The following is a 12,620-nucleotide window of genomic DNA, read 5'->3' as shown; positions in this document are numbered from 1 at the left end:
TTTACATTAATCTGTTGTGTATTTCAAAATAGCTAGAAGAGAATAATTCACATGTTTCTAACATAAATAACATTTAAGGTGCTGGATATCTCAATTACACTGATTTGACTTTATAAATTATATGAATGTATTAAATTATCACATCCACCTCGAATATAGATGCACCTAGTACATATCAATTAAATTTTTTAAATAGTCGTAAAGGGAGAGAGAGACTGCAATTCAGTATTAGTGGGGAGCTTCAGTAACACACTCTCAGTAATGGACAGATCATTCAGACATAATACCAACAAGGAAACACTGGAGTTAAACTACACGGGCCTAACTGACGTTTACAGAACATTTGTAAAAAGAGAATGAAATTCTGCCACTTGTGACAACGTGGATGAACCCGGAAGTCCTAGAAATCCTTATGTTAATTGAAATAAGCCAGAGAGAGAAAGACAAATATCACATGTTCTCAGTCATATGTGGAGCTAAAAAAGTGGATCTCATGAAGATTAAAAGATTGGTAATTACCAGAGGCCAGGAAGGTTTTGGGGAAGGAAACTGGGAAGAGAAGTTGATGAATGAGTACAAATTTCAGTTAGATAGAAGAAATAAGACCTGGTGTTTGATCAATTGGTAGAGTAAGCATAGTTAATAATCTGTTATACATTTCAAAATAACTGGAAGATAATAATTCGAATGTTCCTAACATAAATAAAAGAGAAATGTTTAAAGTGATGGATATCCCAATTACCCTGATTTGATCTTGACATACTATATTAATATATCAGATTATCACATGTACTCCCAAAACGTGTACATCTAGTATGTATCAATAAAAATAAATAAATGTATTAGTCCATTCTCACACTGCTAATAAAGACATACCTGAGACTGGGTCATTTATAAAGGAAAGTGGTTTAATTGACTCACAGTTCATTGTGGCTGGGGAGGCATCAGTAAACCTACAATTATAGTAGAAGAGGAAGCACACATGTCCTTCTTCACATGGTGGCAGCAAGGAGAAGTGCCAAGCAAAAGGGGGAAAAGTCCCTTATAAAACCATCAGATCTTGTGAGAACTCACTATCACAGGAACATAATTAAATTACCTCTCACTTGTTCCCTCTCATGACACATGGGGATTATGGGAACTACAATGTAAGATGAGATTTGGGTGGAGAGACAACCAAACCATATCCTGCATTCCTGAGTATTCTTTTTTTAAATGGAATAAAGGATTCCTCAAAACAGTAAGGAAAGTATACATGCCTTAACGTCAAAGTAGGTAAAAGATGTAAATGGACATACTACAGAAGAGGCAATATATACTACTGATAAAAATGTGAAGAAATGTTAAGCATCTTTATTGGCCAGGGGAAGGTGATACAGTTTGGCTGTATCCCCACCCAGAACTCATCTTGAATTGTAGTTGCTATAGTCCCTACATGTTGTGGGAGAGACCTGGTGGGAGGTAATTGAATCATGGGGGTGAGCCTTTCCCGTCCTATTCTTGTGATGGTGAATACGTCTCATGAGATCTGATAATTTTATAAAGGGGAGTTCCCCTGCACAAGTTCTCTTACCTTCTCTGCCACCATGTGAGACGTGCCTTTTACCTTCTGCCATGATTGTGAGGCCTCCCCAGGCACGTGAAACTGTGAGTTCATTAAAACTGTTTTATTTGTTAATTGCCCAGTCTTGGGTATGTGTTTATCAGTAGTGTGAAAACAGACTAATGCAGAAGGTAAATCAAGATTACAAGATAGCATTTAACACATATTTGTTTTGAAAAAGTTGGCCGGGCGCGGTGGCTCAAGCCTGTAATCCCAGCACTTTGGGAGGCCGAGACGGGCGGATCACGAGGTCGGGAGATCGAGACCATCCTGGCTAACACGGTGAAACCCCGTCTCTACTAAAAAAATACAAAAAACTAGCAGGGCGAGGTGGCGGGCGCCTGTAGTCCCAGCTACTCGGGAGGCTGAGGCAGGAGAATGGCATGAACCCAGGAGGCGGAGCTTGCAGTGAGCTGAGATCTGGCCACTGCACTCCAGCCTGGGCGACAGAGCGAGACTCCGTCTCAAAAAAAAAAAAAAAAAAAAAAAAGAAAAAATTAAAAATTCTGATGAGACTGAGTAGATACTTTTCTGTCTTCTGGCTTAAATGTAAGTTACTTTAATCCTTTTACTAAATGTTCTTCATTAATCTCTTGGTTAAGTGAATTTTGTTATTAAGTAACATGTTTCTTAAGAAGGGCTCATGGGTTTTTCATGTTGGAGAATGCTTCCCATTTACACTTGAAGACCACGTTGGCTAGTTAGAATAAATTATTAATGGTTACTTCAGTAGCATACAGAAGCAGAAAAGGTATAGAAAAGAAGAATTTTGCAGGGAGTTGAGGGAGGAAAACTGTTCTTGCAGAAAGTTTGTTGATGAGATGTTCCACTATTATAGTAAAGTCGAGAGATACTTTGTTAGAATGGTTTATCACACTAGAATGTGTCCTCCCTGAAAAAGCGACAGTGTCTGCACATAGGAGAATAGAAAGTGGCAAAGAAAAAAGATAAGTAGGTTGGTAAAACTGTAGGGAGTTTAAAGCAATGTTGAATACATTATGAGTTCTAGGCAGTTCACTGATAATCACTTCTCACATTTTCTACGTGTACTCCCAAGTCTCTGGGAGTAGAGTTTTGCATTTTTTTCATTATTTTTGTAATAAATTGAAAAGGAGACTCATTTTTCAGTTCTCATTATAATTAGGTAACATGATTTTAGGAGATAATTGATGTAACTTATTTTTCTAAAATAGTATATATGTTATGAAACAATTTCATTAACTATTCTAAAAAGTTGTATCTAAATTTCTGACTTGTTTCCTTACATTTTAATGGCTAAAAACGTAATAAAGTTTTCTGGATTTACTTTCATGTGCACATATTTAAGTTGTCAACCTTGCTGGCATCAGTGTCAACAATAAAGTACTATGGGCCGTTTTACCATTCTGGAGGAGAAATATACCTGTATTCTAGCATACGTATATTATTTTTCCACTTAAAGGAGCTCATTTAAATGAATGTTACAAATACGATGTTCCCTAGACTTGAAGATTCTACATAAGTTTCAGGAACTAAAATATTTTTATTATACATATTTTCACATATACAGAAAAATACAGAACAATGAAATATTTATGATATATGTTTACGTAGATTTACCAAATCATTAACATTTTAGTATATTTATGTTTTTGAAGTTTTGTAAACTACAGCTATTAGAACATTATGGTCCTTAATAATTTAGAATGAGTCTCTTAAAAGATTATTTCTACATACAAAATAAACAAGATTTCTGAAATATTGTCTAATATCAAATTAGTATTATCTAATACCAGACCATGTTCAGATGTCACTAGTTACCCTCAAACTGGAAAAATTTGTTTGTTTCAACCAGGGTTCTTTTGGTGGTTGACTCTTTCAAGATTAATTTAATCTCCCCTGCCACCTTTTTTCCCAACTTTGACTTGGAGAAATCAAGACAGTAGTCCTGTAAGCTAAAAGAGTACAACTTCTACTGTTACGTGGCATCCATTACCTTGTTGCACTAGTTACTGAATTTCCTGTGACTCGGAAGTTAGATCTAAAGCTTGTTGCTTGTTTCAATTCAGATTAAAGGGTCCCCCCTCTTATACTCCCCTCCCCCAAAAAAAACCTTCATAGATGATGCTGGACCTTTAATTTTGTGTTACAAAATCTGGTTGTTCTACTGTAAATGATGGTAAGAGTGATTACTGTGTTTGGGCTCTGGAGTCGTTTGCTTATTTGTTTTTAAAGCAGAGTATATTAACTAGAATAACATGAGGTTTTTGTGAAAATGCTTCTATAACTAATGCTTGCCTTTATGGAGTGCTCTTTATATTCCTCAGAGCAATTAGTAGAAAGCCTTTAATGAATATTCTTTGGTTTTTGTATTGAAGTTTTTATGTGCTCCTTTCTTTTAGATTTATTATCCTTTTCCTGGGTGAAAAGATAAGACAATTACTTTCTTTTAATTATAGGTTTTTGGCTACTGATGTTACAGACAATACAATATTGGAGCATAGAGTTGAAGAAAAGACTCAAACCAGGTAGGTAGATAATAAAAGTCTAAAGAAACAATAAAATTACCATTTATTTTTATAAAAGACATTATCTATATCATTGACAAAATTGGGATATGAACTGTAGAGTACTGTTCAAAATTGTTTTCTGAATTTGATAATTGTGATTATATAAGATAATATTTTGACATATTTATGGTGAAGGGACATGATGTATGCAGCCTACTTTTGAATGGTTCAGAAAAAAATGATATGTAATTTGACAGAGAATTCGATAAGTCATACTTAAGTAGGAACTCTCATATTACCAGTAGAAGTATAAATTGATCCAAGCTTTCTGGAAAGCATCATAGCAATTTGTATGAAGGTTTTTTGTTGTTGTTGTTGTTTTGTTTTTGACACAGAGTCTCCTCTGTCACCTAGGCTGGAGTGCAGTAATGTGATCTTGGCTCGCTGCAACTTCTGACTCCTGGGTTACAGGATTCTCATGCCTCAGTTCCCCAAGTAGCTGGGACTACAGGTTTGCACCACCATGCCTGGCTAATTTTTTGTAATTTTAGTAGGGACTTGGTTTCACCATGTTGGCCAGGCTGGTCTCGAACTCCTGATCTCAGGTGATCCACCTGCCTTGGCCTCCCAAAGTGCTGGGATTACAGGTGTGAGCCACCGCACCTGGCCCTGTATCAAGTTTTAAAATAGCTTATCCCATCAATCTTACTTTTTTTCGTAGAGTAATTGTAGGAAGGTTACAAAAAGATATATATATGTATGTATAAGAATATTATAGCAGAATATTTTACAGTTTGGAAATTGGCAACAACCTGGTATCTAACAATCTGAAACTGATTAAATATAATTAACTACTGTGCAAGCAATAAAAATGTAAATCTGTTTTTATTGACACAATGTCTATAATATATTTTTGTTAAAGCAGGCTACTAGACACGCAAAATAGTATTAACCTGTTTTTCAGAAAAGCTGTATGTACACAGACACATAAATGTACATGTGTTTGATTAATATACAGTATTTAGTTAGATGTAATGTGTGCATATAGACATATACATATGTATGTGTGTATGTGCGTAGACATTTGGAAAGATGACATTCATGTTGCTGGTGATTATTATTATTATTTTTTTGAGACGGAGTCTTGCTCTGTCGCCCAGGCTGGAGTGCAGTGGCGCGATCTTGGCTCACTGCAAGCTCTGCCTCCCAGGTTCACGCCATTCTTCTGCCTCAGCCTCCCGAGTAGCTGGGACTACAGACGCCCAGCTAATTTTTTATATTTTTAGTAGAGACGGGATTTCACCATGTTAACCAGGTTGGTCTTGATCTCCCGACCTTATGATCTGCCCACCTCAACCTCCCAAATTGCTGGAGTTACAGGCGTGAGCCACCGTGCCTGGGCAGTGATTATTTTTGAATAGTAAGTTCATAAGTTATTTTTATACTGTTTTGTATTATCTGACTTTTTAAGACTTTTTTATGTTTTTATGTTGCTTTTCTCCTCAAATTTTTGTAAGATAAAACTTACTAAGGTTATGTGTTTTTATTTTACATCTGTACAACAACTACTGGTATATAGTAAAGGGCTGTATTTGCTGATACCTCTGTACTCTACTGGGGAGGGTTTCTTAGTAGTGTTTATGAGGCTAAGTTCACTGACTCTGAGACTTACTGGTCAACTGCTTTCATTCTATTATGTGGTCTGTATCTGTTTGGTTAATTCTCTCTTAGTTGTCTTACTAATGTGATGCTGCTCACCCAGCTTAGCTGAAGGACATTATCGTTTTTGAAGTATCAGAGGACGTGCTCTAATTTTATATTTTCTTTTTCTTTAACAGGTTTGTATTTAATTAGTTAAAAATATGGATCCCGAAACAAGAGGACAAGAGATTATCAAAGTGACACCTCTTCAACAAATGCTTGCCTCATGTACTGGAGCTATACTGACATCACTAATAGGTAAAATTATGTTACTGATATAGATTATGTAACTTTGAATGAATCAGTGCTTCCATTTGAGTTTTAGTATCAGTGTTTCAGTGTAGGTTATTTCTATTTTCCGTAAGTGTTGGCTGGCTGAGAAATAAAGAGAAAGCGTACAAAGAGGAATTTTACAGCTGGGGCTCTGGGGGTGACATCACATATCGGTGGACCGTGATGCCCACCTGAGCTGTAAAACCAGAAAGTTTTATTAAGGATTTCAAAAGGGGAGTGGGTGCAAGAACAGGGAGTAGGTCACAAGATCACATGCTTCAAAGGCAAAAAGGAGAACAATCACATGCTTCTGAGGAAACAGGACAAGGGCAAAATCACAAACTCCTGAGAAGGGTCCAGCAAAGATCACAAGGCAAAGGGCAAAAGCAGAATTACTGATAAGGGTCTGTGTTCAGCAGTGCACATATTGTCTTGATAAACATCTTAAACAGCAGAAAACAGGATTCGAGAGCAGAACCAGTCTGACCTCAAATTTACCAGGGTAGAGTGTCCCAATCCTAGTAAGCCTGAGGGTACTGCTGGAGACCAGGGTGTATTTCAGTCCTTATCTCAACCACATAAGACAGACACTACCAGAGCGGCCGTTTATAGACCTCCCCCCAGGAATGCATTCCTTCCCCAGGGTATTAGTTATTAATATTCCTTGCTAGGAAAAGAATTTAGTGATGTCTTCCCTACTTGCACATCCGTTTATAGGCTGTCTGCAAGAAGAAAAATACGGCTCTGTTTTGCCCAACCCTGCAAGCAGTCAGACCTTATGGTTGTCTTTCCTTGTTCCCTAAAATCACTGTTATTCTGTTCTTTTTCAAGGTGCACTGATTTCATATTGTTCAAGCACACATGTTTTACAATCAATTTGTACAGTTAACACAATTATTGTAGTGACCCTGAGGTGATGTACATCCTCAGCTTATGAAGATAACAGGATTAAGAGATTAAGAAAGGCATAAGAAATTATGAAAGTATTATTTGGGAACTGGTAAATGCCCATGAAATCTTCAGAATTTATGTTCCCCTGCCATGGCTCCAGCCAGTCCATCCGTTCGGGGGTCCCTGACTTCTCACAACACATACTATCATTTATGATCCATGAATGTTTCATCATATTATTATATGAAAACAACCCTGGACAGAGATTCAAGAGACTTGAATTTTTAGTCCTTGCTTTGCCATTCTCAAGTTGAAATCTAACTTTTATTTGAAATTCATTATTTCATCTATAAATTAGGGACTTATACTGGGATTTCTTTTGGGTCCCTATCAACATTAAACTTTTCTGATTCTCCCTTTTTATAATAGAAAACAAGAAGATGGAATAAAATATTAGCATAATGAATATATAGAATTTTACCAATTTATGTTAGCAACAATTACAAATAATCTTTACTTTGCACTAATGGAGTTTCTTAAATTTCTCTGGATCACAGTTTTCTGTTTCTTACAGTCAGCTTCTTGTAGATGTAGCCAAATGACGTAGTTAGGTGATAGTTTAGCATTTTAATGATTTTTAAGTTGGGTAGTTTATACAAATAACAAATGATTAGAACAAATAAATTAATTGCTTATGATATATTTTCAGGTTAGAATTTGAGTTATAAAGCTCATAGAGATCATCTAATATGATTATTGTCATTCTCAAGATGAGGAAAAGTTTTCTTAGAACCATTATTTAGCATTTGTTTCTACTTGGATAAAATATAGCATGCATATTAAAACTATTTTCCTTTACTGTGCTATGCCCAAATGGAATAACATAATTTAGTGCTAAAGATGTTTTATGGCCAGTGTACTCAAATTTTTATTATCTGTACCACTTATTTGATACAGGTAAATTTGACAGATTAGGAAGACTAATATCATTTGACTGTTGATTACTTATACAAAGTTATTCTCAAAGACTTTGGAACTTTTACTTCTTCTATTAGAAAGCATATTTTCTTACAAGTACCAACTTTATTGCTAATGGAGTGATAGTTGTAGGAATATTACAAATAGCAGTTAGTACTCATGAGAGAAGTAATTAGTCTGTCTTTCACTGATTAGCAAAATTGAAGGGCAAAAAAATTAGAATGTTACATTCAAGACTACTTTAAGATAAATAAGCTCACCCATTATATAGCCATGAGGAAAAGTATGAATCAGTGTATTTTGTGTTCTTTGTAAAACATCTATCCAATTTACAGATACCACTTGCTAATTGAAACTTACATATCTTCAATAGTGACACCCTTGGATGTTGTTAAAATTAGACTCCAAGCCCAAAACAACCCACTCCCCAAAGGTACGTGTACTGATTACCCTAAAAATGTTATGTTTGATTTTTAAATGTTCATGTGTTAATTTTTGTTTGCATAATATTTATTTGCTAATTTATTAAAATAGATGCCTCTTACCCTCATGAAAAACGTTTTTGTTTTCACCATTTAGTTGTACGTGATGAGGTGTAGGCAAAAAATAAATATATAACATTTGTATGGACCTACTAATTAAAGCAAAGGATGGTTATGTATTTGTAGATGTGCCTCAGAGGTAAGAGCAGAATTATATTTGTGAGAGACCTTAGAATCTAGCTTACTCCCGTGTCCAAAAGTTGTGCCCATGTTAGAGCATTCATGACCATCATACAACTGTTGCTTGAATATAGTGATTGGAAATGTATTATTTTATCAGATAGCTTGATTAATTTCTGGATAGTAGTTTATGTAGAATTTGAGACAAATAATGATGTGTTTTTATAAGATAGGCAAGATTAGCAATTCCTTAGTATTTTATAGGTTTATAAAGATAATGGCATTGCAACCACATTTTAAGTGGCAAAAAACACACTGTTTGGACTGTGAGAAAATTGGCTCAGATATAAAGCCACTGTGTTGAATACAGAGCAGTGAGAGGGAATGAACAACCCTGATATTTTAGATGAATGAAAGAGTAGATTGTAGGAAGAGGCTAAAAAGGTAATTTCCTATACATTAAAGAAAACCATAAAAGCAGAAGGCAACACTCAGACTTAAGTACTACAAAATTCACAGCTTCGTATTTTTATATACTGTTGGGCAGAGAAGACAATTTTGGCAACAGTTTAGTCCAGTAAGTGGGAGGAAGTTGGTACTAGAGAAAGTTGTTACTACATTAGGTCGAATGTGACAAATGGCTAGACTGAGCAGTACAGATACAGAAAAAGAGACAAAGCATGGCATTATGTACATTGAGAATGATATTTTTTAAAAGATTCTATTTTTGTCTGAATTTCCCTTGCATACCACAGATTTTTCTTCTGGACAAATAGAAATGATTTGTGTCCGTGTTCTCCTCTCTAAATGGGTTTTCCTCTTTTATCTTCTTTCTTCATTCCCTCAGATAACTTAAAAACTTAAAAGAAGTTATTTGTGTACTTTTGTTTTTGTTTTTGTTTTTGAGAGTAGGTCTTACTCTGTCACCCGACCCAGGCTGGAGTGCAGTAGTGTGATCATAGCTCACTGCAGCCTTGACCTCCTGGGCTCAGGTGGTCTTCCCACTTCAGTCTCCTGAGAAACTGGGACTACAGGCGTGTGCCACCACACCCAGCTAATTTTTAAAAATTTTTTGTAGAGTTGGAGGTTCACTGTGTAGCCCAGGCTGAAATCAAACTCCTGGCCTCAAGCGGTCCCCTGACCTTGGCCTCCCAAAGTGCTGTGATTACAGCCATGAGCCACTGTGCCCAGCCATTTTCTTACTACAGTTCTGAAAACATAAAGTACCTATTTGCAGTTACTTTTAACAACTCTGAGTTTAGAATGCATTGCAGTAGCATTAAGCAAATCAAATTAATTATGTCTGTTTCATCCTAAAAAGTAGAGATGGTTATTTATCTTTTTCAAGATTCTTTCTCTTTTCATAATTTTCTAGTTTCCTCATTGTGATGTCAATTTGTTCATCTGTAAAAATAATAAAGGTTATGTGAGGTAATTGTTGGCTGTTGGAATCTTCTTTGCTAGGAAAATGTTTTGTATATAGTAATGGTCTCATGGATCATCTATGTGTCTGTGAAGAAGGAGGCAACAAACTGTGGTATAAGAAGCCAGGAAATTTCCAGGGAACATTGGTAAGGTGATTATATTATTTAGAATCACAGTATATTTTCTATTTAATCTTATATGTGAAAGATTTTTCTAATTGCAAGAGAATGAAGAATCATATTAAACTGAGAACGGGGAACTACTTCTTTGCTTTTTAACCCTTTGTTAACCTTTTCATAGGTTCATGGTTTTGTGTAAAAAAGGGGGAGGTAACTTTTTAAAAAACTGACCATTTTTATTTTGAGATGATATAAAATTAAAAATATATATACAGACAGATTTCATGTACCCTTTTATTAGTTTCCCCCAGTAGTACCATCTTATGAAACTAATACAGTGTCACCACGAGGATTTTGACATTGATTGATACAATTAAAATAAAGAATAACTTCATCATCACAAGGATTCTTCCTGTTTCCTTTTTTAGAGCCACACCCATTTCCCTTTTCTCACCAACTCCTTAAGTCCTCACAACTACTAATCTGTTCTTCATTTATGTAATTTTGTCATTTCAAGAATGTTATATAAATGGAATCATAACATATATAACCTTTTCGGGTTGGCATTTTTTACATAGCATAATTACCTGGTGATTCATCCAGGTCCAATCATCTGTTCCTTTTTATTGCTCATAATATAGATTATTTCATGGTGCAGATATAATACAGTTTGTTTTCGGAGTTTTTTTTCCAGATTTTGGCTATTATGAATAAAGCTGCTACAAACATCCACTTACTCTGGGAAAAATGGGTTAGGGAATACAGTTGCTGAGTCATGTGGTAATTACATGTTTAGAGTTTAAGCAACTCCTAACCTGTTTTCTACACTGGTTCTACTATTTTACATTTTTCATTAGCACTGTGTGACTGATCCAATTTCTCCGCATCTTCACTAGTGTTTTGGTGTTGTCACTACTTTTATTTTACCAATTATGATAGCTGCATAGAGATATCTTGTTGTGGTTTTAATTTGCATTTCCGTAGTGGCTAATGATGGTGAACATCTTTTAATATGCTTATTTCCTTCTTCAGTAAAAAGGCTCTTCATGTCTTTTGATCCTTTTCTAATAAAATTGTAGTTTTACTGTTGAATTTTGAGTTATTTATATATTCTAGATACTAGTCTTTTGTTGAATGTGTGGTTTGCAAATATTTTTTTCCACTTCTAGTTTGTCTTTTCATCCTCTTAAACATGGTCTTTCACAGAGTAAAACTTTTTAATTGTTATGAAATTCGATTTATTAATATCTTGTATAGGTCATGCTTTTGGTGTCAAGGCTAAGAACTTTTTGTCTACTGTTACACTCTGAAGACTTTTTCATAAAAATTGTATTTAAGTCCTTGATCTATTTTGAGTTAGTTTTATGTAGGGCATGAGACTGTGATTGAGGTTGGTTTGTTGTTGTCTATGGATGTCCACTTGCATTTGTGGAAATGGCTTTATTTCCTCCGCTGAGTTGCTTTTTGCACCTTTGTCAAAAATCAGCGGGGCATATTAGGTGTGTCTATTTCTGAGTTTTCTATTCTGTTCCATTTATCTCTGTCTGTCACTCTGTCAATACCACAGTCTTAATTATTGCACGTGTAAGTCTTGAAATTAGATTCACTTATTCCTCTTACTTTATTTTTATATTTCTTTTTATTTTTTCTGAGACAAGGCCTCGCTCTGTCACCTGGGCTGGAGTGCCGTGGAGCAATCATGACTCACTGCTTCCTCAATCTGCATGCGTCGAGATTCTCCCACCTCCATCTCCCAAGTAGCTGGGACTATAGGCGTGTGCCACTGTGATTTATGTTTTGTAGAGACAGAGTATCATTATGTTGCCTAGTCTGGTCTCACACTCCTGGGCTCAAGCAGTCCTCCTGCTGTGGGCTCCCAAAGTGCTGAGATACAGGCGTGAGATTCGGCATCTGGTCCTTATATTTTTTTTCGAAGTTGTTTTTGCTATCCCCAAAGTTCCTTTGTCTTTCCACATAAATCTTAGCTTGATCCTGTTTATATTTACAAAAAAATATTGCTAGGGTATGTATTGGAATGACATTCAACTTGTATGTTAATTTGGAGGGGAATAACATCTTTAATGTGTTGAGTGTTTCAATCCATTTTCAACCTGCTTATGACATTATAATTGAAGTGAATTTCTTTTAGCATAAAATTGAGTCATGTTTTAACTTCACTCTGTCAGTTTTTATCTTTTAATTAATATACTTAGTTTAACTATTGTAATGCATTATAGATTAGAACTTAAGCCTCTTACTATTTTTTAAATTTTCTTTGTTCTGTTTTCTATTTCTGTTTTGCTTTTCCTGCCTTCCTTTGTGTTACTTGAACATTTTTTAGCATTCCCTTAAACTCTTAATCTCACTTAAAACATTCCATTTTAGCTGTCTTTTTCTGACATTGCTTCCATAGGGGAGTCACCTTGTTACTGTCGGGTAGAGTTAGAAGTCCAGGTTCCCCACCCAGCCTCTATTGACA

The 12,620-nt window shown here is 35.4% G+C and overlaps 1 protein-coding gene across 7 annotated transcripts in view; it reads left to right on the top strand.

Moving 5' to 3' along the window:
- Nucleotides 1–12,620, top strand: part of SLC25A40 (solute carrier family 25 member 40) — a 56,099-nt gene that overhangs the window by 25,401 nt on the left and 18,078 nt on the right. For 4 of the 7 annotated variants that reach the window (XR_001901057.3, XR_002520735.2, XM_017956989.3 and 1 more), the window contains 4 exons: nucleotides 4,042–4,110; nucleotides 5,931–6,051; nucleotides 8,309–8,368; nucleotides 10,062–10,168. Coding sequence is in view for 5 of the 7 variants with exons in the window: in XM_017956989.3 (XP_017812478.2) it covers nucleotides 5,955–6,051; nucleotides 8,309–8,368; nucleotides 10,062–10,168 (264 nt within the window). In the remaining 2 variants the exon portion in view is untranslated. Of the gene's footprint in view, nucleotides 1–4,041; nucleotides 4,111–4,506; nucleotides 4,604–5,930; nucleotides 6,052–8,270; nucleotides 8,369–10,061; nucleotides 10,169–12,620 lie in introns of all 7 variants that reach the window. The other 3 variants (XM_021935305.2, XM_021935306.2, XM_009203502.4) reach the window with 3 other exon arrangements.

The sequence above is a fragment of the Papio anubis genome, chromosome 4 (genome assembly GCF_008728515.1).
Source record: "Papio anubis isolate 15944 chromosome 4, Panubis1.0, whole genome shotgun sequence".
Classification (NCBI taxonomy): Eukaryota; Metazoa; Chordata; class Mammalia; order Primates; family Cercopithecidae; genus Papio; species Papio anubis.
The sequence above is the reverse complement of the archived record's forward strand: the minus strand, read 5'-3'. Positions and strand labels throughout refer to the sequence as shown.